This window comes from Borostomias antarcticus (assembly GCF_949987555.1).
Source record: "Borostomias antarcticus genome assembly, chromosome: 7".
NCBI classification, from domain to species: Eukaryota; Metazoa; Chordata; class Actinopteri; order Stomiiformes; family Stomiidae; genus Borostomias; species Borostomias antarcticus.
In genome coordinates this window covers 8,062,412-8,089,065 of record NC_140240.1, presented here as the reverse complement: position 1 = coordinate 8,089,065, position 26,654 = coordinate 8,062,412, and the positions used below count along the sequence as shown (strand labels likewise).

At 46.7% G+C, this 26,654-nt stretch overlaps 2 protein-coding genes across 2 annotated transcripts in view; one reads left to right on the top strand and one right to left on the bottom strand.

The window, feature by feature from the left end:
* sox13 (SRY-box transcription factor 13) overlaps window positions 1-1,684 on the top strand; it is a gene marked incomplete at both ends in the record, with an annotated part of 12,467 nt that extends 10,783 nt beyond the window's left edge. The window contains 2 exons of the mRNA XM_084441312.1: window positions 58-274; window positions 1,423-1,684. Coding sequence (XP_084297438.1) covers window positions 58-274; window positions 1,423-1,684 — 479 coding nt within the window. The remainder of the gene's footprint in view (window positions 1-57; window positions 275-1,422) is intronic.
* A 6,512-nt stretch (window positions 1,685-8,196) lies between these two features.
* Window positions 8,197-25,900, bottom strand: etnk2 (ethanolamine kinase 2; the record flags this gene model as incomplete). Its single annotated transcript, XM_084440532.1, has 9 exons — window positions 25,745-25,900; window positions 21,992-22,129; window positions 21,617-21,738; window positions 20,130-20,270; window positions 15,518-15,660; window positions 10,546-10,629; window positions 10,204-10,364; window positions 9,889-9,962; window positions 8,197-8,269 (listed from the first exon to the last, which is right to left on the bottom strand). The coding sequence occupies exons 1-9, from the start codon at window positions 25,889-25,891 to the stop codon at window positions 8,197-8,199; spliced, it is 1,083 nt and encodes a 360-aa protein (XP_084296658.1). The 5' UTR covers window positions 25,892-25,900.
* Between the last annotated feature and the right edge of the window lie 754 nt (window positions 25,901-26,654).

Here is a 26,654-nt window from a genome sequence, read left to right as displayed (position 1 = left end):
GTCTCTGCAGGCTCCAGGTGGAAGTCCATGTCTCTAAGCTCTCAAGTGTCTCTGTAGGCTCCAGGTGGAAGTCCATGTCCAACCAGGAGAAGCAGCCATACTACGAGGAGCAGGCCCGTCTGAGCCGCCAGCACTTGGAGCGTTACCCTGACTACAAGTACAAGCCCCGCCCCAAACGCACCTGCATCGTGGAGGGGCGGAGACTGCGCGTGGGCGAGTACAAGGCCATGATGAAGAGCAGGAGACAGGAGCAGAGAGGAGCGTACACACACAGGTAACACACACACACACACACAATCACACACACAGATAACACACACTGGACACGGTCTAACCTGAGTGTCCAATTCCTTTGTGCTCTTTCTCTACAGAAACGTACCAGCTCAGTACGACTACTGCACTGACCTGTGTTTCCCCCCTCTCCCTAAGACTGAATAGAGACTAAATATTGATTAGAATATATTTGATTGATATTTCTTTTGTTTGTAGCTATAACGCAAAAAATAAAGCAACGGTTGAATGGTTGGCTTCAGCTACGCTATCAACCATCAACGCTGCTGCTTGGCTCTGTATCAACATTGCAACATTAAAGGAGTAGTAAAGGGAAAATGCATGTTTAGCCCTTGTCTTTGAAATTGAGAGTTCCACATGTTTTTTGAATGATTTTTCAAGGTGCCCACCCACATCCATTGTATGACCAAAACGGTGGTAGAGCAATTATCAGACTTTCTCAAAAGTGCTAGTTTTGTCAACGTTTTGATCTGAACCATTGTATATGATCATAAGTAACCTTATGAGTAACCTAAACATGCATTTTCCCTTTACCACTCCTTTAAATAGCTATGTTTTTCTTTTGGTTTCCATTGAAGTGAAATTTAAGCAATGTCATCCATGGTAGTAAGTAGCCTAGTAACAGTGTACACTTTTTCTTTTGTCAGCGAATTAGCTAGATAATAACGGTTGAACAGTGTTGCCCCTAGCAGCGGTCATTATTGCTCCGTTGCCCCTAACTTCGGTTAATTATTGAGAAATACTTGACCCTAGAATGTGACGATTGTCCAATCAGAATCGAGTATTTCAGAGAGCCGCGTCATAAAGAATGTTAGCCAGCTCTGTACATGGATGGAACAATAGAGTGGGATGCTATTCAATCTCAAGGAGAGGTGGAAAACACGCCATTGGGTTAGGCATATGCCCATGGAGATCCAATTATATTGGTTAGCTTTGACTTACCTGTGACATGAGCAATGAGCACTAATGTCTCCAGAGTGCACACATTTGTCAAAATGTTTATATGGACCGTTGTATGTGATTGTAAATAACCTTATTATGATGCTGAATACCAAACTGTAAGGGTAGACGGCAGGGATTGCTCATGAATTGTGCGTCTGTTTTAAGTCCCGGTGTTTCCCGTCTTTTCAGCCAAACAGAGCCTCAGCAGATGCACTATACCCCCGGTGACGGCCAATACCCAGGCGGCGGGTCGGTCTCCATGGCAACCGTGCCGTTTCACCCCGTGCTACTGGAGCACTACCTGCCCCAAGTCCCGCCTCCTCGCAGGCCAGAGGGACAGGCCACGCCCACCCCGCTTCCCAGGGAGAGGGAGAGGCCGCTGTACAGTGAGGGAGAGGAGAGTGAGGGAGGAGAGAGGAGCGAGGGAGAGCTGGTGCTGCTGACGGACTGAGGGAGAGAGGGATGAGAGGAAGGAAGAGTGGTTGAGGAGAGAGAGGTGGAGAGCCAGCGGAGAGAACCGTGTCCTATGAGCAGGCCGGCGGTAGTCTCGGTAGTGATGTCATCACTGGTGTGTCAGAGATCCCCTGACCCTTTGACACTGAGAGTTCACATCCCTCCCATGTAAATTAATACAATCCTACATACAATACAATCCATTCACCTGACAATCACACTCTTTCTCTCTCTTTCTCTCTCTCTCTCTCTCTCTCTCTGTCTTACACACACACACAGGCCCTATCTGTTGAGGCGCAGTTCCTCCAAAAGTATGTCATCTCAGCTGTTTGTATGAAGGTACAGGAATCTGTTCATCCCTCACATTCTCCTTTTTCACTGTACAACACAGAAATACCACACTTTGTATTTACACAGGATCTTTAACAAAGAAAATCTGTTATTTTACATGAGTCAAGAAACTAACTTACTTATGGAACTTGGCTGTTAGCCTGGCGTCACCAGCCTGATCTCACGAGCTCACATTCGATTTCAAATGTAGGGACAGAGTAAAGACACTGTATTAGAGGTAAGGGGGTGATCTGAGCTCTGTGGTCATTGGCTGCCCCCTGCTGTTCACGCTGGGTACTGCACCTCAAAATACCCTGCAATTCATTCAGTGAAATAAAATAAGATAAGATACTAGTCCCCGTGGGAGACATTTGGGCTTTCGGCAGTGGAAAAAGTACAGGAACAGTAGAGATCAGCTCAATAATAAAAAATAAAAAAACACTTAGTTTTTTTTCTTTTCTTACACTGAACATATATCCCATAGCCCCCCCCCCCTTTCAATGGATACAATGTGAACCTTCTGAGAAAGTTGAGAGCCAGTTGTTGTGTGACTCATCTCACTTCCACTGAGCTTTTATTTTTAACCCCCTTTCATCCACTCTATTAAAAATGCACTTAATTTAATCAGACAAATCGTTTTCACAGCATCCAAGACTGTGTAAAGTGACCTCTCTCTCTTCATTTCCTGTCCTGAAAACAGAACGTGAACAAAAGAATATGTGAGCACAATGGAGTCTGTGTCCACACCCCAGGCTCAGACAGAGAGAGGAATCCTCTTTAGACCATGCAGGTGCCCTCAATGTCTCACAACTTGCCTATTCATCTTTTTGCACTTGATCAGCAGGTTTTAATTTGTTCCTGATCAGGTCACAGGGGTATGACTCAGTGTCCTGTAGTGCTTATAGCAAGTTTAAATCTATTGTGAAGAAACGTTTTAGGAATCCTCTCTACTCCAACCCATATTCTAGCTGTGCACATGCTGTATGGATGTATGTGTGCGTCTATCAAAGTCTATCAATCCCATTTCATTTGAATGGCAGGTATATATATATACTTGCTTGTTTCTGTGTGTGTTCAATTTGTGTGTTTGTTTAAGGTTGTACTGAACATATGTATCATAGCCTCTATCCTGAACGCAGCTGTTTCTGTGTAAATGTTGGGCTGCATCTCAATAGTCTAAAGTCTCATCCTTGTCTCACCCGCCTGTCTACAATATCCGACACACAACTGAACTGGACATTTGAAAGTGACTCCTCTGTCACGTTCCAGCGTCCATGTTGTCACACCAGGCCAGATGGAGAGAAAACCCAGCGGCCAGTTCAGATTGCTAGGGCGCACCCTCGATGGCGTGCTCCTGGTCGGGGTATCGGAGGTCGTAGGTCAGTGTTGGGGTGTAAGCATGTTGTCTTCACGCTCCTGTGATGCCCGAGGTCAACATTACCGTCCAGCACAGTCCTAGGACCAGACTGACCAGAGATTCACCATGACGGAGACAGAGGTTAGAGGCAGTCCTGTGTTGTGTGAAGTGTTTAAATGTTGCCAGGCGTGTGCACAGAGACAGATACTGCAGCTGTAAATCAGAGGATATGTTCATGATCTTACTCCGTTAAGACACCCTGAGGAGGTGAACGGCCGTCGCCTGTTGTCACCACTGCTGATGTAAATATAGATAGTTTATTTTGTTTATAAGAGCCTGTGTAATTTAAAGGTGTACATTTTCTGTATGTTTTCCAAGTTTTGTGGTTTGTTTTTGAAAAATGAATAAAAATAATTTAGTTGTATTAAGTTTTGTACCGAGTTATTTATACATTTATATCTTGCATGAAAACATTACACTTCTGCCTGCTCATCTGAAATCACATTTGCGTGATCAAATCCCTCTGAGGCTGTCGTGATCCCGTCCCTCTGTGTGTGTGTGTGTGTGTGTGTGTGTGTGTTTGCGCGCCCTCTGGGACGGCCGTCCAGTAATTAGTTTGTTCTGTGCCACAAGACTCCCAGCGGAGGTTACCATGGCAACTTTCTGCTTCAGTTCCATCTATGTTAACAGTCCTGTTAATATGGGATGTTCAGCCATTTAGGGTTTCACAGAAACAGAACCTTTTCTGAGAAAAAGTACAAAAAAATAAAATTATACAGTACAGGACACAAACTGGCCCCCGTAAGAAGTCACTCACAAATCAGCTCAGAGGATGTCTTCACCTACAGGATGCTGCAGTTTGTGTGTGAGGATGTCTCAGTGTGTGTATGCGTGTATCTGTGTGAGGATGTCTCAGTGTGTGTATGTGTATATCTGTGTGTGAGGATGTCTCGGTGTGTGTGTGAGGAAGTTGGGGGGGGGGGGGGGGGGTGTTCAGTAGAAGAGGATATCCTCAGTAGTGGGTTTCCCTGTCTGGCCTTCCTAATCTCAGGGCCAGAGAGACGGTTCAGCTGTAAGACACACAGACAGGTGTGTGTGTGTGAGAGAGAGATGGGGGGGCATTTCAGAACCCAGAGGGTGATTGCTTGTAGCCCTGCGTATTGCTAATCCATTGTGTTCTACTTTGGTCAAACCGAAAGGAGGGGGGTTGGACTGAAGACTTCTCTTTTGCAACAACAGTCTGGGGTAGAGGGTAGGGGGTAGAGGGTAAGGGGGTAGAGGGTAAGGGGGAGAGGATAAGGGGGTAGAGGGGCCGTAATGTAGCGTTGAATGTGTAGTCAGACCACATGCATCATTGACAGTATGTAATCGCTGCTAATTCAATCTAATTCCACGTTCATAATCTAATTCCATGTTAATACAGTAGTTTAAGATGGTGACTAGGCAATGTAAACATAAGGCTTTAACACAGCTTTTTCCCAGACATTTGTTTTAATATTGGAAATATTTACTGACAAATGTTAAATTACTCTCCTGGCCAATCCCACAGCAGTGCGAAGGATCACTGTACAGTCTGATTTCACAGTATTTCTTACAGTATTTACAATCTCCGCTGGCCTCTCTGTGTTTACAGCTCTACCCTCAAGATCTTGTCTTCATGCCAGCACACACACACTTTGAAATATTGGGCCCTGTTAACGGTTTATAATAAACACTTAAGTAAAATTCAAATCAGTCAAAAGCATGTACAAAAAGTAAATATAGACATAGAAAGAAAAAAGGTCAAGTTATCTGTACAGTGTGTCTTTCAAGTTACGTCAGTTTAGTACATTCACACACGCAGAAAAATCAATCTGAAATGAACTCGATGCCAAATGCAGGCCTTATGAAGCTAACAATTTTGGTAATGCATGTTTATAGAAAAACAACACAGAAAATGTAGAGAGAAATGCAATGACAGATATACGAAATAAATACTTCTTTTCAAAATTGCTTAAAATGTGTCTACTCTAAACAATAACAACATCGGGACTGAAGCCTTTCATAGCACAGAACAGAATATTCACAGGGCTCATCTGCAATAAGAATAATGATTAGAACACAAATCAAATGACATCCCACACTAGTGCACACTCGAGTTCTTTCATCAACATATCAGTCTTTAAAACAGGGACTCTTACTTCGTAGAATGTCTTTGGACGCTCAGTGCAGCGCTTTCTTGGGCACCCTCAATAATAAGGGGAATCAAAAGCTGTTCTCCCTAACTCTGCTAACACCAGGTCAAAGGCCTGCCATACTACTCTTATTCCAAATAATGTAACCCTAGCCATCCAGATCAAGATGAGCAGCCTACTTCTCCACTGCTTCTCTACTGCAGTAGAGAGTATGTATCTTCCATTCTGTAGCATATCATTCTAACGTCATCTACAGTAACTAAGTTGTGCTTTCAGAAAACAAGCTTGGTAATTTGGTCAATCCATTAAGGAATAAAGGAATATCACCTACTAAACACAAAGCTAATATGATTTCAAGCGTAAACTTCCCCAAACTCTGGAGTAAATCAAGTGCTTGCACAATCAAATTCTGACATTTCCAATTAAATCTGTGGCCGTTTCGGAACGGCCAGCAACCAAATCAAATCAGCTAAACGCCGCGCACCATTCGGGGGGATGGTGTCGCCGTTTCACATCTCACTCACTGCGCGCCGCAGTGGTGGGGTACCTCAGTGGTGGGGTACCTCAGTGGTGGGGTACCTCAGAGGTGGGGTACCGCAGTGGTGGGGTACCGCAGTGGTGGGGTACCTCAGTGGTGGGGTACCTCAGTGGTGGGGTACCTCAGAGGTGGGGTACCGCAGTGGTGGGGTACCGCAGTGGTGGGGTACCTCAGAGGTATTTGGGGCACTCGACGTGCGTGATGCACGCGATCCAGGAGTGCTTCGGTACACACAGTATAGTCAACGTATTTACTTCATTCGTTAGTATTCAACTCCTCTCTCCCACAGTCAGCTGAGGTGAATGACAACCGTCCCAATCAGGTGTTTCCCCGCCATCTTGAAAACCCAGGACAGAGAATTTACCCTCACCTATCCGGTTTCACGTCACAGAAGTAACAGGACATGGGGAGAGTAGACGGTGGGACTCTGGGCCGGGAAGGACACATTCAGAGGACACGTGCACATATGTACAGTACATCTACAGTAAGTCAGAACTTCATATGAATCTTTTCGTTGGAGCACTGGTATCAGCCCTCAAATCATGTCTACTGGCCACTGGTCGGACTGGGGGGTGGAACGGCTGTGTGTGTGTGTGTGTGTGTGTGGTCCTGCAATGCTGAATGATTGATGACTCCCCCCCCACCCCCCCTCCTCTGTGTGTCCATGCCATGGAGGCATCATAACCAGGTCCGCGCCCTGGTGAATTATTCATCCTGGCGGTAACAGGACCGCCAGAGGAAGGGGTGAGGGCTCGAGGTTTCCCCCTGCAGGCCCCCGGGGGGAACTACAGCGTTGCCTCTATGGAGGGAAGGGGGACTGGAGGACATTCTCCCCCGGATCCCGGGCCGACGTGGCCCCTGTCCTCCCTCCTCTGAGGTGAGGCCTAGCCTGGTGCCAGATCACTGTGTACTGGTAAGAAGAGAAACAGGGAGGGCAGCAGAAGAGCAATACCAGAGAGGAATGTCTGACCTCACTTCCTCTGAACAATAACAATGGGATTACGGATTCCTTCTCCTTTTGAAGGCTTGGTTGGCTCTAACCTGGAGATACAGATTCATCATCATCATCATCATCATACAGATTATACAACTGATTATATAAGACTGACTGGACAGAGGAGGGAGGGGTGGAGGAGAAGCCAACTATGAGAGGAGAGGAGGAGGTAGGGAGGAGAGGAGATGAGAGGAGGAGGTAGGGAAAAGAGGACAGGAGGAGGTAGGGAGGAGAGGAGAGGAGGAGGTAGGGAGGAGAGGACAGGAAGAGGTAGGGAGGAGAGGAGATGAGAGGAGGAGGTAGGGAGGAGAGGAGATGAGAGGAGGTAGGGAGGTCAGAGAAAGCGAGAGAAGGTGACCGATGACAGGGAGAGGAGGAGGAGGAGGGGGTAGACAGGGGAGCGACTGAGGTCGCGGTGATCGAGGTCGTGATTTTCCAGGCGGTCTGCGTGAGGAGTGGAAAGTTTAACAGAGCGAGTCACGGAGACCATAAAAGCTAAGCAGGCGGAACGCGGGCGGAGGGTCACAGCGGGGGCCAGACGGTCCTGACGGCCGCTCGGACGAGAGATCTCCAGGCTTTTAACACAGTCCTTCTACAGGCGCCCCTCCGCCTCCTCCCAGCCAGTCAGAGCCAGTATCAGGCAGAGGGCTACGTGTATTAAGCTGATGCTGGTCATTAAGGTAATGGCCTTCAAATAGCCTATGCGCTCATACTGAACTGAACTGACCACATCCCTCCCCGGCTAGCCCCTCTTCTGGGTCTGTGTCCTCAGTACACAGACCCCCCCCCCCCCCCCTCCCCCCCAACCCCCAACAGCCTCGCAACCCCTGGGAGCTTGAGTCATGAGACGAGGTGGACCAAGTTGAATAGGAATGATACGATAATTACAGGGGGGGGGGAGGGGAGTGGAGTTTGGTCGACATGTTGTGGTCCAGCCCAGACCCCCCAAGAGTCCCGCCCCCCAAGAGTCCAAACCCCCCCCCCACCCCCAACCCCCCCCCCCCCCCCCCCCCCCTCAACCCCCCAGCTCCGTTCAGCTGAAAGTGCATCTGCTCCCCTGGTCAGAGTACCAGTGAAGGGACCCTCTCTCTCCTCTTCTCTCCTCTCTCTCGTCCTCTCATTCTGGGATCTGCAGGGCCATCACCGCAGGCTTGGTCTTGAAGTACTGGTTAAAGCGCAGCACGGCATACCTACAGGAGGGCGAACAGAGAGAGCGTGATGAGAGATAGAGAGAGAGAGAGAGAGAGAGAAAGAGAGCGAGAGAGAAAGAGAGCGAGAGAGATAGAAAGACAGAGAGAAAGAGAGAGAGAGAGAGCGAGAAAGAGAGAGAGAGAGAGCGAGAGAGATAGGAGGGTCAGTTCTACACCTATTATGGCCGGATGAAAGGTCTTTATATCCAGCAGCGGGCTGAACAATAGCTGAGACGGCCCCATGGGCTGTGATAAACTGCCTACTGTCTGGCAGCTGTGATGGAGGTACTTACTGCCTGTCCTCACTGCTGGACAGAGCGGCTCATTGTAAACACCGATAACCGTTGCTATACTGTATGTCATGACTATAACCTTTGGCATACTTAGTATTGCTTCTCTGGACTGAAGAGAATGGAGGGTTCTAGCTAGAAGCCTCTCCCACTAAGGGTTCACTGCCAGGTCCCCTGAGCAGCCTCACACAGGGGTCCCCTGAGCAGCCTCACACAGGGGTCCCCTGAGCAGCCTCACACAGGGGTCTCCTGAGCAGCCTCACACAGGGGTCTCCTGAGCAGCCTCACTCAGGGGTCCACTGAGCAGCCTCACACAGGGGTCCACTGAGCAGCCTCACACAGGGGTCCACTGAGCAGCCTCACTCAGGGGTCCACTGAGCAGCCTCACACAGGGGTCTCCTGAGCAGCCTCACACAGGGGTCCACTGAGCAGCCTCACACAGGGGTCTCCTGAGCAGCCTCACACAGGGGTCTCCTGAGCAGCCTCACACAGGGGTCTCCTGAGCAGCCTCACACAGGGGTCTCCTGAGCAGCCTCACACAGGGGTCCCCTGAGCAGCCTCACACAGGGGTCTCCTGAGCAGCCTCACACAGGGGTCCCCTGAGCAGCCTCACACAGGGGTCTCCTGAGCTTGGCGCCGGCAGGTGCAGAGTAAAGGTCACAGACAGAGACCAGCCCAGCCCATCCTACAACAAAGCCAGGCTCTGAGAACAACGTGTTAAGACTGAAGTATCCCTCACAGATATCAAAAAAAGGTTCCAAGGCGCTCGCTTAAAAATATAAAATACCTTTATAGAGGCGGTATGATCATGATGGACCTAAACATCCCTCACAGATGCTGAGACTGTGCTGACTTGAGAAAGGAGGTAACAATCTCCTTTTGAATTGCAAATAAAGGCTTAAAATGATTTGGCTTTGTATACTAAACGCGGGTGTGCGTCTTTATTACCGATTGCTGCTCAGTTATTTAGCCCCAACACACGATACTTGTACCTCGTCATGACAAAATCAACCTCCTTGAATCCTTAAACCTCCTTGACTGAATAAGTTACGGACACTCAACACCCATCCCCCCGACTCTGTCTGATGTGTGTGTGTGTGTGTGTGTGTGTGTGTGTGTGTGTGTGTGTGGGTGGGTGGGTGTGGTGACCTGGCAGGTAACTTAAATAGCAGAGAGAAAGCGAGAGCTTGGGTTACAATTTCCCACTGCCTGTTTAACCCACACTTCCAGATGAATTTACCCATGCAGACACCTGGCAGGCAGGCCAATCTACCAGATACACCACTCTTACCCTAGGAAGTCACTCTTACCCTAGGAAGTCACTCTTACCCTAGGAAGTCAAAGTCGATGGAGGAGTACTTGGCCTGAATGAGCGCCCAGAAGCCCCAGAAGAAGTGAGACGCCTGTGTGGAGAGAAACCTGTGGTCACGCAGGATCAGAAACACAAGATACACCCAATAGGGCTGTGTGCGAGTGAATGTGTGAGTGTGTATGTATGTATGTATGTGTCTGTGTGTGTGTGTATGTGTGTGTGTGTTTGTGTGTATGTATATGTGTGTGTGTGTGTGTGTGTTTGTGAGTATGTATGTATGCATGTATGTGTGTGTGTGTGTATGTGTGTGTTTGTGTGTGTGTGTTCCTCACCAGGGAAAACTTGTTGACCTGGACGTAGAGCGTCTCCAGCTCCCGAGGGCTGACGTCCTCTCCCTTCTTGGTGAAGAGCTTGTAGGCCTGCAGGTAGATGTAGAGCCACTCCAGCTGCATCTCACGGCTCGGGTACAGCCCGTAGTCCAGCTCACTCATTCCTGACACACACGTGCGCACGCACGCACACACACACACACACAATCATCGGTCACTCAGCACATGTAAACAAACTCAGGTACAAGTCCAGATAAATACCCACACCAGCACAGTCGCACACCAGCACAGTCGCACACCAGCGCACACCCACACACTTTCAAACTGTTGTGCGCTTCCCCTCACCTGCAAACTCGTTGAAGTGGTTCCCGATGTCGAAGGCCTGGTAGTTGTAACTGGAGTATTCGTAGTCTATGAACCGAACATGACCTGGAGAACACAAGACAGCCAATCAAACGTCACTGCCTGAGGGTGATGCTGCGACTGCCCTCGTGATCAAGATTCCTTGAACAACACCTTGCCTATTCTACAATAGACAATAACAATAGACTCTGTGCAACTGTATACTTGAATTTTAATAATTGCACCGCCTATATTATGGTCACAGTCATCCATGATTGGATGGAATAAGTAGATAAGGATCAACTTGATAGACTGCTACTGTAGACTACAGATAGTAAATTGCCAGATTGGGAACCTTATAATGTTTAGTTGTGTACCTGGGAACTGAAATGAGGAATTGATTAGTGCTGATAAGATATTGTAAGGAGAGGCGATAACAAGAATTCTGGTCTCCCTCCAAAGCCGCGCCATTCTGGAGCTGCGCCAAGCTATTGCCGTGACAAAATTATTTCCGCGATGGACTAGGTCGCGATGGACTAGGTCGTGATGGACTAGGTCGTGATGGACTAGGTCGTGATGGACTAGGTCGTGATGGACTAGGTCGTGATGGACTAGGTCGTGATGGACTAGGTTGTGATGGACTAGGCTGCGCCATTCCTATATGCAATCATCACGCATGTAAATACCACGTCATAAGCAAATATGACCAGTCTAAAGACAGCCTCATAATTCCTCATAATTTAAAGCAGTCAATTACACAAAGCCTAATTATATACAAAGCAAGACTGCGTAGCCTACTGTTGATATGATTGATTGAATGTAGGACATTCTATGATTTCAGGGAACCGTAAGCCCTGAGTTTTTACATAATTTCGTATTTTTTATGTAGGCCTGCTAATAGCCTACATCCATCCAAATTATTTAAATACATTTAAGTTGCATGTACTGCCATTACATATTTTAATCATAACATAATTCAAATTATTAATTAGGATATCATTAATGATTTTTTATGTACAGTACTGTATGTACTGTAGTATGTCTTTCACACCCATGTTTGCACCAGACTATTTCCAGGCCTAATAGCCTACATCCATCCAAATGATTTAAATACATTCAACACACATAACATGAATGTGATGGCAAATGCAAGAATTCATTTCACTTAAGGTCTTGATCTAAAATAAACAGAACCAAAATACGATTAAAAGAGATTACAGCAACTATATATAATTTCAATGTGTAAGAATGCACTACAGCCTTTTTGTTCATCTGGGCTTCTTTCTATCAGCTAGAAAATGTAATGAAATGGTACGCGTGCCTTCTGCAATAAAATTACGGCCGGGCCAACACAAAGTTATGAAAATGGGGATGTTTGACCTAATTTATTAATATAAACCATATAATATGAAACAAGGAAACTTTGTAAGCGGGAGAAAGAGGCTGCATGCGCGCCTGTGTGGGACTCGGTCAGAAGAGAGCGCTTGACAATCCTACAATCACACTCTGAGCTATAAATTATGTTCCGTGTTTATGTCATTCTAAACGCAAGTGGCTGTTTGTGCTGTGAAATGATGAGTGGCTATTATAATATATGAAAACTTGTCGTTGTGGGCATGATTTGTGCTTTGTAGAGTTTGCGCATGTGCAATTGAAACTTTCCGAGCAGACCGGTAGTGAATGGGTCACAGCCCGGTGCCGCTGTCTGCTGGTTAATTTCAACGTGTCATGAGAACCGTGTAGATTTTGCTTCATGAGAACCGTGTAGATTCTGCTTCATGAGAACCGTGTAGATTCTGCTTCATGAGAACCATGTAGATTCTGCTTCATGAGAACCGTGTAGATTCTGCTTCATGAGAATCGTGTAGATTCAACTCCACAGCTCTTGTTGCTCTGGGTTACCAAAATGTTCCTCTTGTGTTTTCTCCTAGCGAATAAAGGGTTAAAAAGGAGTGGAACAGAAGTCTGAACGTGAATGTGACAGCAACAGCAAGCAGTCTATTTGTCTTTCAAAATATTTCTAGTTGTGACTGGGTGGAAACATCCCTGTTGATCTGGGATGGAGCTGTGCGCACTGCTTTAGGGTACCCAGATGTGGTTCCGGGGTCAGAAATAGGCCTACAGGCACATAAAATCATCGGATGTTTCCTTCAGGAACAATCATAAATCATGCGATGTGTCGGTATGACACAGAACTGGATTAGATGCTCCATAGTGACCACAGTTAATTTAGAGATTTAGAGACAGTTGTTATGCAACTGGGTAACAACCTTGCCAAGGTGAATAATGCAGTGTAGGGCTGGCATCGTGCTTCGTTGGGTTGGTTGGCGCCGCACATCTGACCATCTAGAAGTTCACTGATGCCCTGTAGAGGCAACAGAACCTCACCGATCTCCAGAGGGCGCCGTTTCAGGCTGGACATTTGCCACTGCCTAAGAGGCCCCGTTACCATGCCGGTCAAGAGCGCCTGTTGAGGACGGTGCGCCTGCATGACGGAGCGGACTTCAACCTGCAGGACTACCTCCATGGAACTGCTTATTCCTTCAACCTGCAGGACTACCTCCATGAAACTGCTTATTCCTTCAACCTGCAGGACTACCTCCATGGAACTGCTTATTCCTTCAACCTGCAGGACTACCTCCATGGAACTGCTTATTCCTTCAACCTGCAGCATTGAGTAGCTAACCTCATGCAGAAAAACTACATTGACTGTAATAACACAATGTGCCTACATATAACGCAATGTGCCACTTTGAGTCAAGAGTCTAGACTATTTTAAGAAATAGAGAGAATGCCTTTCTGACACATGTAGGCTGTATTTTGATGATCTGTGCACTTTTAGACACATCACTCAAGTTATGAGAACGAACCCAGCAGTTTCCGTTGGTGGTTATATCTGCAATATAATTCTCACCCACAACTATCTATTTCTGTCTGTCCAACATTTTCACAGTTTGCTGCTGAGTCATAACAAAGTTTGCACTCACAAAATGATAATCACAATTCTTTCCTTTAGGCCTATTTCCCTGTCCCATCGTGAAATGTTTCATTCTCCTTCTACCCAACTCTATATTTCCGTAACACCCAGTAACTACAGCTTGGTTGACTGCCTTGTCAAGTGTATTACAGATATAAATGTATGGATGTCACATAAATTCCTCCAACTAAACCAGGACAAAACAGAAGTACTGATCATTGGAGAAAAAGCTGAGAGAGAGAAACTAGCTGCACACTTAAAAACTCTGGAAATTGACACCAATTGCCAGGCTAAAAACCTAGGTGTCATACTTGACTCAGATCTTAATTTCGAAAACCACATCAAGACTATTACAAAGACATCCTTTTACCACCTAAGGAACATTGCCAAGGTGCAACCCTTTCTCTCTCAGGCTGACACCGAATGATTAATGCATGCTTTCATCACAAGCAGGCTGGACTACTGCAATGCTCTACTATCAGGCCTACCAAAGAAAGCAATCTCTAAGCTACAAATGATACAGAATGCTGCAGCACAAGTCCTCACTAAGACTAGACGAAGGGCACACATCACTCCAGCCTTAAAATCACTACACTGGTTACCAGTCAACTCTAGAATAGACTTTAAAATACTATTACTAGTCTTTAAATCTCTCCACAGTCACTCACCAGAATATATTTCAGACATGCTTGTTAAGTACATGCCCAACAGACCACTCAGATCCTCAGGTACTGAACTTTTAACAGTTCCAAAAGCCAGGACCAAGAAACACGGGAGAGGCAGCTTTTAGTTTCTATGCCCCCAACCTCTGGAACACCCTACCGGAGTGCCTAAGAAGGGCCGAAACAACGGAGGTCTTCAAGCGAGACCTCAAGACGTACCTTTTCGACCTAGCCTACAATCACTAGCTAGGACCTTGAGACACAGAAAGGCAGCCTCAAACCTACCTGTGAATCCTCTGTATACATTGGTATTTATCCTGCTATGCACTGTATGTATATCAAGTAGTGTACAGAAGCTGGTTATCCTGAAACAGGCTTGTTCTGTTCTGATAGCTGTGTTGCTTCAATGGCTCAGTGTGCTACTAACCGTTTTCTGCCTCCCCTAGTGCCTCTCTCTCTCCCTCCTATCCTCTAATCAGGTCCAGTGTCAGCTGTGGAGCTGTGGATATCGTAGTATTTAGTACACACACACACGTACACACAGACACACATCAGTCCACATCCGGCTTAGGCCTGGACCTGATGCTCTTAGCCTTTCTTGCTCTGAAAATTTAATTTAATGTAATTTATTGTTCTTTAAATGTTCTTAGCCATTAGACAAATATATTCCAGGAGCTTGCCCCAGGTTGCCTGTTTCAATATCTGTGTGGTCTGTATGGCTCTATGTGCTACTTACCCTGTTCTGCCTTCCCTCTCCCTAGTGCCTCTCTCTCTCCCTCCTATCTTCTAACCAGGTCCAGTGGATGCCCCACTGTCACCAGCAGACCTCCCGGAGTCCGATAGATACCCCCGTGTCTGCTGTGGATGTCGTAGCATGTCCGTAGAATGTTCTCTCTCCTATGATGCTTTTTAGCCTCTCTTACTCTGAAATGTAATTTAATGTAATGTATGGCTTTATAAATGTTCTTAGCCGGTAGACAAACATACTCCTGGAGCTTGCTCGATCGCCTTGTTGAGAGGGGTCAGGGAAGAATTTTTACAGCTCACTTATCTGGCCCCCGGGTGATTACTGTTTTTCTTCTTCCCTCTGGAATATGTAGAGAGTGGGTCGTATGCCCACCTCCCTTGTTCTCTGTAAAGTGCATTGTGTTGCCTCTGGGTATGAAATGCGCTATACAAATAAAGCTTTGATTGATTGATTCTACTTTAAAACAGACGCTGGAAATAGACTTCCCTTGCCAGAGGCAAAAACGTGCGCTTGTCAAGTGTTTATTCGTTTAAATAGAATATTATTAGATCATATTAGATATTTGAGCCCCTGGATGTGTTGCCTCACCCTCCTTGCTGTTGTGGATGATGTTCTTGCAGAGCAGGTCGTTGTGGCAGAGCACCACAGGGGAGCCCAGGGTGGAGAGGTGCTCCTTCATCCACACCATCTCCTGCTCCAGCACCGCCTGGCTGGGCACCTCCTGACGGATCCTGCACAGGGGCGGGGGGGGACGAGTGAGGCAGACGGAGAGAGAGAGGAGAGAGGGATGGAGGAATGGACAGAGAGGAGAGAGGGATGGAGGAATGGACAGAGGAGAGGGGGTTGAGGGAAGAAAGGAGAGAGGAGATAGGGATGGAGGAATGGACAGAGAGAGGAGAGGGGGATGAGGGATGGAGGAATGGACAGAGAGGAGAGAGGGATGGAGGAATGGACAGAGAGGAGAGGGGGTTGAGGGAAGAAAGGAGAGAGGAGATAGGGTTGGAGGAATGGACAGAGAGAGGAAAGGAGGATGAGGGAGGTATGGACAGAGAAAGAAGAGGGGGATGAGGGAGGTGTGGACAGAAAGAAGAGAAGGGGATGAGGGAGGTATGGACAGGCACATAGATGGACAGGTTCTGCTGTTTCTGACACACATATGTCTCTGTATCCAGTCTGTGAAATGTTTTGACAACTTTATTTGTCAAATGTTTTGACAACTCTGAACATTGTTTTGATACCAGTAAATAAAAGGTTGGCCTGGAGTTACAGGAAAAGCTGGGAGTGTTACAAACCATAGTCAAAGTGTGTGGACGTAAACAGTCTTTGTTTTCTGCATCAACAGAGTAGGGCTCTCTCACTGGGGTTCTGTTGCTCTAGGGAATGGTGTGTGTGTGTGTGTGTGTGTGTGTATTCATCACGTGATTGGGACGAGACAGGAAAAAAAGTGAAAACGGGAGCAGGCAGGAGCGGGAATCATTGTTAATCATAATTAACAACCCAGAAAATGTGGACGCCATTTTGTTCCTTCATAGTAACATATTGTACGCTAGGGTGTGAAGTGGGAATCTTATAAGTTATGCCTACAGTGTGTTCTGACATTACTCTACGTTCTACTGTTGGCTGCGGCTGACAATGAAACCAGACTCAGTTGAGTTTCTAAGAGGATTACAGTCTCACTCGTCCTTTTCCTGATAGCCATGATGCAGCGCTACAATATAAACTGTGAAAGTGCATTTCCACGTGTGAACTGTTCTTTCCTGCCAAGTGCCATCTTAGCTTACTGGCCAAATGGTGTGACTGAATAAAAAACTGCATGAGAACATAAAGTAATCTAAGAAAAGGTTGGCCAGTACATCAAATCAAAAGCCATTGTAACATTTTGCCAGGGACTACAGGTGTAAACTAGCCTTTTGGCTAATAAAAAACATTGCTTTGCTTAAAGACAAAAAAATTAAAGAGGGAAAAAAAACAGTACGGGAGTGGGAGTCATTCTTGTTTTTCCGGGAAAAGATTCTTTTTTTTTTCTTTTTTTTATGGGAGTGGGACAGGAGTAAAAATCCACTCCCTTGTCACCCCCTAGTGTGTGTGTGTGTGTGTGTGTGTGCGTCTGTGTGTGTCATTGGGCTAAAGGGGAAGAAGGGTTAATGCTTGGGAGTGATTGTGTCAGCAGCGCAGCATCTGATTGGCTGACACAGAGACCACTCAGGTGGTAATGGGCTTACTGGGTAATCCAGAGGTAGGCTGAGGTGAGGAGAGGTGGAGGAGACCAAAGGATCGTCCCCAGGGCCTGAACACACACCCCCTGTCCCCAAGACGCCCTTAGGCTGCTCTGGTCCCAGCAGACTAACAGCTGTCAGGCTGTCTGACTCTGTCTCTCTCTCGGTGGAAATCAACCATGCCCTGTGTCCTTCTTTGTCTGCGTGGTGACATAGCCAACGGTATATCATTGTGTGTTCAAAGGAAGCCAATTTGCTTCTTTTTTTTCTTTCATAACCCTAACCCTGGGTGACGCACTATACTCATGTGTTGCCAAGGAGAATGAGCCTGGGTGGTGTGTGTGTGTGTGTGTGTGTGAGAGAGAGTGTGTGTCAGGACAGCTAGCCTCACGACTAAACGGCGGTATGCAAACAGCTGCTGGTGGGGCGCATACCTCCGCCTCCCTAATCCAGTCTTGGTTCCGATGACACTTACATAACCACTAGGACAGTGGACTTAACCTAACAGCCATTAGAATAGAGATAATAACTGCCCACACAGACCAGCTTGGGCAGGCGGCCACTTCTGGCATTGTGCATAGTAGCAGTGTTTCCTGTGGAACTGATCTCTTGGTGTGGTGGTGTGTGAAAAAAAGAGTCCGATTTCAAAACCAAAGCAGGGGATCGGAGACCGCCCTTCTTCCTCCCTTGTTCCTCTCTCCTGTCCCCTTCCTATAAGTAGGCCTATAAAGATGGCCTAACTTATCTCGTAAGGCTGCAACATGTCAAGCGACACCTTTTTTTTGTCGAGCGACACTTTTCAAGAAGCATAAATTAGGCTTTGTACCTTAACTTACGCTGATTGCGCATTTGCAGGCAAGCCGTGGAGGCATGCAACACTAAATTCAATTCCACAACAGTGCTGTTCAATGTAAGGCAAAGGTCTAACGTTAAAAGTTTAAAGCAAGCGCTCTCTTATTGTAGACGGTGTTACCGGTAATACCGGTGTTGTCATGGATTGGACGGAAAAAATCCACACTGTGACATCCCTGGCGGCCAGGTTAGAAAAAGGTACTTGAGTAACATGAGTTCAGAGCCAAATCTGAAACTACAGACTGTCTGACTGTGTGTGTGTGTGTGTGTGTGCACCAAGGCTCCGAACCGGTTCAAGGAACGGAAACGAAAACCGAAAACGAACGGTATTTTACGAGGAACAGAAACAGGAACGAAAACGAAATGGTCTTTAATTGTTCCAGAACAGAAACGTTAATTTGAAATCTTTAAAACCGGTTAATAACGTTATTTTTTCGTTCTTTGTAGTAGGCCTATATAACTTAAAAATAATTGTAAAAAAGAATGAAGCTGATCGAGCCTTTTATGGCCGAATAGGCTAAATTAAATTAATTAAATTTGTAGCCTACATCTTGTCCTGTTTCTGTAATGTAGCCTAGGCCCCTAAATCTGTTATTTCACAGTCAGGATCTTAAATGCTTGCTTAGCGAAATGAAGAGATTTATATATTACAACAATACACCATAGCCTAGTTCAGACTAGGGATGTGCGCAGCGACTATTTTCACTGATGACTAGACGGTGGTTTTGTAACCGATTACATGACTAGTCTAAAAACAGGATTCCCAAGTTTCTACAACAAGTGCTATTTAGAAAAATTGAGGATGTTTCTCAAACTCTGCAAGTTAAGATGCATGACTATTCTTGATGTTTCCCAACCACTCAGCGGCAGCCAATTTGCACGCGTTGAGCAGGGCTGTCAAACACTCGCCTTTGTTTGCCTGTGCAAAACAGTAGTTCAGCCTGTCCTTACAGCTTAGTACTTAGCAAAGATATCAATGTGATTTATTTTAATGTTTAATTGAAGAAGAGTAGGCTAGCCTATAGCCTGTAATGTTTCAGTAGGCTAAAACTAGATTTCACATAAAGACCGCGGATGTCAGAGAGGGCAATAACGTTCGAAGGCAAATTAATTCCAACATTGGTCCACAAAGAATGATGCAAATAATAAAGTGAAAGAAATAATAGCCTACTGTGCAAATATAATGTTTTATATGGACCTGCTTACTGTGCAAATATAATGTTTTATATGGACCTGCGTGTCTGCAATAAAGTTCCTCTATCTTTATAACCAACATTCAGCGGAAGACAATTTTCACTCGTTGCGCATCTCGCTCCAAGTATGGTTTGGCTATTTAAAACACGGAGTACAGTTGCTTGGATGTATACTAGTATGCATAAACCTATGTTTTGTGAATTTAATGGTCTGCCTCCTTCAGAGTTCAACTCGGCAATTAGGCTGTGAAAGCGAGCGCGCCTCTTGGAATCTAGTCATAGCCTATTGTTGCACAGATTTCTGTCACGTCTTGACTTTCACAAACCAAATGATTAGGCTACATTAATTAATATGAGCACACTTTAGTGGCAATGTGCCATGCAACCCTGATCATTGAATAGCATAAGTTAAATGACTATAATATTAAAGACCGCGGATGTCAGACGATAGGCTACGTATTACGCGTATAGGCGCCAAATCCGGAGCTCCCATACAAAAGGAACGCAGCATAAACAATAGGGATTGTGCAGATGAATGAATGAGGTGACTAATTATTTATAAATAACATAAAACATTATAAAATGAAATAAAAACAAACAGGCCTACAGGCGCAGAATAAAATAGCTTGCAGCAACAGTACAAGAAAATATTTGTACAAGAAATACTGTAGTCCTATAGAGTCTTAATAGGCTAACACCCCCTGAACGGTGAACGGAACGTTATTTTTCGTTCTTAACCGGTTCAGGAACGCTGTGTTGGTGGCGGAACACGAGAACGGAAACGTTAAATATTCTGGTTCTGCTCGGAGCGAACCGATTTTAAAATAATTTCGTTTTTAAGCCCTGGTGTGCACTGGTGTGTACGTTCCCAGGAAAGGCATCCAACCCCTCTGAGACTGACGTAGCCACGCTGCGCTGGTCGTGTGTCTCTCTCCTCACCTGGCGTTGGAGGCTTGCTCCGTGAACTCGGTGGCGACCAGAGAGAAGTACGTCCGCATCTTGATCCACAGGTTGGGCTTGGGGATACAGCCGTTGTGGGCGTGGATAGCGTGGATGCGCGCCATCTCCCTGGAAATGAGTCTAGGGGAGGTGATCGTCACACACACACACACACACACACACACACACACACACACACAAACACACACAAACACACAAAAACACACACAAAAGAGCATAAGACATCTCTATGACTAGACGTTTCATGTCTGATTTGAATGGAGCCCGCCAGCCTAGTTTGACTTCTGGTGGCCTACTAGCCTAAGCCTCTCACTCAGCTCACACACAGCTGGTGTATCGGTAGCAGAGCACACTGTTCCACATGTTGCCATTAACACAAGTCTTCATCGGCCACGTCCGCAACCTCAGAGCACGGAAACCGTACAGAATCAGGGAGGGGTGACGTTTATCCCTGTTGCTCAAGGTTAGAAAAATATGATATTCTGGAGAGAGCAGGATGGGAACGGCCAAATGGAGGTCACGCAACACACACAAGAACACACACTGACACGCACGGTTAGTAGTCTACTGCAAACACCTCAGTGTGTACTTATGCACACATAGAACACACCTCCCCTTCAGGCTAGGAAGACACCCAGACTATACCATGATCTCACCTGGGAGGGGTGAAGACACCTGAGAGGGGTGAAGATACCCAGACTATACCATGATCTCACCTGAGAGGGGTGTAGACACCGACACTATACCATGATCTCACCTGAGAGGGGTGTAACCACCCAGACTATACCATGATCTCACCTGAGAGGGGTGTAGACACCGACACTATACCATGATCTCACCTGAGAGGGGTGTAACCAACCAGACTATACCATGATCTCACCTGAGAGGGGTGTCGACACCCAGACTATACCATGATCTCACCTGAGAGGGGTGAAGATACCCAGACTATACCATGATCTCACCTGAGAGGGGTGTAGACACCCAGACTATACCATGATCTCATCTGAGAGGGGTGAAGATACCCAGACTATACCATGATCTCATCTGAGAGGGGTGGACACCCATACTATACCATGATCTCATCTGAGAGGGGTGTAGACACCCAGACTATACCATGATCTCATCTGAGAGGGGGGACTTGAGGGGGGCGCCTCATCTGAAATCTTCCGCAACGTCAATCTTATCTGATCCCCTGCCTGTCCTCGCTCTCACAAGGGTTTCAGCATAAATCATGAGAGGAAATGGGCTAAGGGCATATGGTGAGGACCTATATGTGTGTGAAATTTTCCACGCTTGACGCCACTGGCGACGCCGTCGGCGGCACCACCGCTCGCAACCTCAAGAGGCAGGTAGAGCGCGTTCAATTTCACCCAACTGTTCGTGCGGGCTTTTGTGTAGTGGAACACAAAACAGTGTGGCGGCCAGTACGCCTGAGCTGTTAACGGTGATCTGTTTTCTGTCCCTACCTGAGCAGGAAGGGGTCCCTGACGTCCTGGGTTCCCAGGGCGTCACCCTGCATGAACTCGTAGCAGATGCCGTTCTGGAAGGTGCAGTAGAGACGCGGGGCGCAGCCGTTAGCGTGCAGTACCTGGGAGCATGCGTGCGCGCGCACACACATTAACACACATTAACACACACACAGTGATAATACATGAAACAGACGGGACCATATTATTATGAGACCCCATAGCTTTATGTCTGACATGAATCCATTTAGGCATAATAATAATAATAATAATCATCATCATCATCATCATCTGAAAACAGGTTAGATGACAATGGCTCTTATCCAAGTATAAGAGGGCTCTGGGTTTCCCGAAGGCAGGCGAGCAGCAGCCTACCTGGAAGCTCTTGAGCTCGTTGTCCCGGTCCACTATGAGCTCCGTCTTGTTGCCGTACACCCGCACCAGAACCACGTCTTCTGGGCTGTCCTCCACGTAGCAGCCCACCAGCTTGTTGGTGGTCCCATCAGTGAACAGCTGAGCGGGAGCGAGACAAACAACGTGAGACATTAGCATAACACTAGATTCTATAGACTGTGAACGGCAACAATGATCTGATCTTCTAGTCTCCAGAATGATCTCCACACTTTATTTAGGCTGTGCCAGTGCTGGAGAAAGGTCTGGCTGGACGCATTACCAATTGCGAATGGGGAGGGTGCTGTATTTCTTGAAACCAATCACAATCGTCTTTGGCTGAACGGTTGCTAGGTTATTGTTTTTCACTTAGTTTGGATTGGCCGACCACATGAATCAGTGCCACTGATTGGGCAGTAATGAACAAATGCTTATCCCCAAAACCTACATCCATTGAGTCCGACTACATCTCTTGTACAGTAACTGCAGACGGTCAGGGCTGGGCAACTGGGAGCCTCGTCACCTAGGCCTACCGTAGTCCAGTCCAGCCCTTGTACTTAGGCTTATTACTGGACTATGTCCAGTACCCTGGGTCATATGATCTGCTCTGGTCAGACAGCGCACATCATTATTAGGAGGGTGACCATGAGAAGGTTCCGAGAGGAACTCTGGTTTACTTTACACACTGGAGAAATGTGTCAAAGGTTAGGCTGACCTCTATACAGCCACCAACTCAATGACAGTGAAATTCCTACCCATCAAAAACACCCCATACACGAGGGGTCATGTATTACAAATGTGACCAGATGACTGACATTCCCCATTTCTGCTGTGAATTCCCTTGATAAGTGGGCCCTGCAGATATCACTGCAGTTAGCACTATTAGGCTATACACACTGGTCCTCTCTGGCTATCGCCCCGCCTGGCCCAGCCGCCCACCCATGCATAGTTGGCATACCTCACATGGCTGACCATAAAGACGGACACACGGGCATCATGACATGACCCTACACACACACACTTATGTGACCACATGATCTATCCCACCTACCCAGAGCACAATTCACCACTAAAACCTGTGGTCATTCTGCCTTTCTACTCTCTGTCTGTGTGTGTGTATTAGTCAAGAGAGATAAGCACTGATGCGCTGCACTCACACAACACGCCGCACACACATAAACACACTCACATACACATTACACTCGTAGTCACTGTATACACTGACTGCACTACTTTTTGTATATTGTTCTTTTTCTTAGCTTATCCTTTTTTGCACTGGCATTTTGTACTTGCTCTTTACACTTCCCTGTCTCGTCCCTGCACCGTCCAATGCTGTCTCCGTGTTATGCACCATGACTGAAAGCAAATTCCTAGTACGTTGAAAAACTGCATGGCTATATTACAAATTCTGATTCTGACACTGAGATAACAATGAACTTCTAGCCTGGGTGATATCATATGTGTGAATGAAGCAATGGTCTACTTGTTATCAGGATCCTGATTCCTGTCTGATTCCTCAAACTGGTTCCTGAATCAACAGCCAGGATGACACACAGGACACTACAGGACAGTAGGCTACGTTTAAGCTAACAGTGTGAAGCTGCTGTCTCCAGGTCAAAATGGAAGGTGTTTGGGGAGGCAGAACCTCACGTTCTTGTGGTTGGAGGTGACACAACACTGGTGTGTGTGTGTGTGTGTTAGTCAAGTGAGATAAGCACTGACACTACTGAGGTAATAATTAACTTCTAGCCGGGGTGATGTCATGTTTGTGAATGGAGCACAGACAGACTACGTGTTATCAGACAGGAATCAGGATCCTGATTGGTCCAGATCTAAAAACCTCTCTCCCATTCATACTCCCTTCATGAAACTGGTTCCTGAACAGCCAGGATGACACATTACACCCCAAGACAGTAGGCCAGGTGTGGGCTAACAGTGTGAAGCAGCTGTCTCCACATCAAAATGGAAGGTGTTTGGGGAGGTAGAGCATCATGTTGTGGTTCTGTCCCAATAAGCAAGTGGGAGGTATGTGTCTGTGTGTGTGTGTGCGGCGTGTGTGCGTGCACGTGTGTATTGACAGTGCCTGGCTCTGCTGTTTTCGGGGCCTGGGCAGGATGTTTGGGAACTGGGCACTGAATATTTACAGTAAACCCCCCCCCTCCTCTTCCTGCCCAGGTGCTTTGACCAGTCAGGTGATCTTGGAAACATCGCTGCCCTCCTGTTTCCTTTCCTCTTTTTCTACCTAACAAACAAATTCTTCTCCAAAACCGGTTGGTCTCTCTCTCCTACACTCGGCCCTTCTTACTGGCATTTGACAGGTGTGCAATTGTATTGGTCTGTGTGTGTGTGTGTGTGTGTGGCGGAGATGTCTAACCAAGACAAAGGCAGCGGAACCAAGCTTGTTTAGGTGGATGGTTGTTGTCAAAAGCTCTCCTGGCCTGTAGAGTAACACTTACTGCTTTCACCAGAGGGACAGCGCAGTGGGCAAGCAGGGGACGCAGGGTCCTGCGATAAGTCCTACACTGACCCACACACACACATTGATGTACAAGGACTACAACGCACTAATACATCCAAAAGACAGTGCAAACAAAATATGAATTATATTAGACCAGGCTTGATTTTGAGCAAAGGGTGTGGGCCAGAACTAGGGCAGCGAAGGCCTCGGGAGGTGTTACGAGCATCTATGATATTGTATATTTTCTTGAGACAGGTGATGCCATAACACATGATGCTACACTTGGTCATGGGACAGTCACCTAACCCTCTTAGTTTGAATGAATAATGCAGACCCCCTTTCACTATCCGTAGGCAATCCTAACCACAGGTAGAGCTGTACACATTCTCGCAGTGTGTGTATGTGTGCCCATCCATGATCCACAGGTTGTTGGTTGAGTCAGTTGTTAATAATTAACTTCTAGCCGGGGTGATGTCATGTTTGTGAATGGAGCAATAGACTACGTGTTATCAGACAGGAATCAAGATCCTGATTGGTCCAGATCTAAAAACATATCTCCCATTCATACTCCCTTCATGAAACTGGTTCCTTAATCAACAGCCAGGATGACACATTACACCACAAGACAGTAGGCCAGGTGTGGGCTAACAGTATGAAGCAGCTGTCTCCACATCAAAATGGAAGGTGTTTGGGGAGGTAGAGCCTCATGTATTGTTAACTTTTGCTCAAAAGCGTGACTGTTGAGAGAGAAAACGTGAAACATCAAAGTCTAAAACATTGCAATCCCCTGAACCACATGATGCATCCTAAACTGGTAGACTAGCTACAGTAGGTCGGGGGGGTGGGGGCTTTATGACGGCTACAGTAGCTAGCGTTAATCCTGCTAGCTAGCATCTACTAGCTAAACTTAATTTATACTCAAAATGTGAGGTCAGTGTCACTAGCCTAGCTAACGTTAATAGTTATAGAGCTATTCCAGTTAGACAAACGTGACTCTTGAACTTGACATACTAACTGGTGAACGTAGGTTTACCTAGCTAACTAACTCACAGTATCATAGCAGTACAACACGGCAGAGAAGGGGTTCGGCCATGGATGTATTAATAGAACGGCCCTTGGCTACGCTAGCGTACGTTGTGCTACTTAGGTTAAGCTAGCTAGCATGTTAGCGGCTAGCTAACATCATGGCTAACGCCGCTGGCTACTAGCAGCACGTCCTTGCCAGCTAGACCAAGCTGTCAAACTAGCATCCATGCTAGCATGCTAGGCTAACGCGTTACCTTGGTTTTGATATGGTCCGTGTCCCAGGCGGGTCGGAGCTCCTTGATGAGCTTCATCGCTCCGTCCGTTACGTTGTGTTCGTCCACGAAAATCGGGAATTTTTTGATAACCGGCGACCCAACTGGCACGTGTATCTCCGTCTCCATAATGGGGTTGATTTTCGAAGTCTTTCACTAACGTTACAGATGTTTTTTTGTTTGTAAATTGGGGCATGCATATATATGTTGGCTAACTTAGGTAGCCAGCTAGTTGGTTTTGCAGCTAGAGTTTGCAAGAGGGGCTTAGCCGGTGGGACTGAAGCAAAGCCGATGAGTAGGATGCAGGCACGGATGAGACTACCGGTGATGAGTCTGGGTTTCCAGAGCCGGTCAGTCGGTCGCACGATTTCCTCCTACTTGGCACCGCCCTCGCGGAATCATCCGATAACAGGCGAACGGAATGACGCCCCTTTTCCAAGCCCGAGTTAATCCGAGAAGAGCCGAAGGAGAACTGTGTGAATGTAGCACTAAAGGTCCAGCAGACACACCATTGTACTAATAGGGAGGGAAAGTAATCTCATCGCCCCCTAGTGGTAGCGTTCCTAATGCCGAGAGAATTAATGGGATTTCTCATAGACACGTCTTTTGAAAAAAGCGTTCCCCGCTTTGATTTAGCAATGAAAACCGGCTTGCATATTAACCTGTTTTGTGAAATGTGAAATAGCAGCCACTAACTCAGCGGGTTATCTGAGATGTGGTAGCAGCGGCCAAAGCACCTGCTGGCGGGGAGTTAAGCTTTTCAACTCGCCTGTCACTGGCTCCCTGGAGGAATTCAGCCTGGCTGCAATAACGTTATCGCGAACGGAATGAATACCATCTACTAGCAAACAAAACATGTTCAGCTATAATTAACCTGTTAAAACTAAGATGC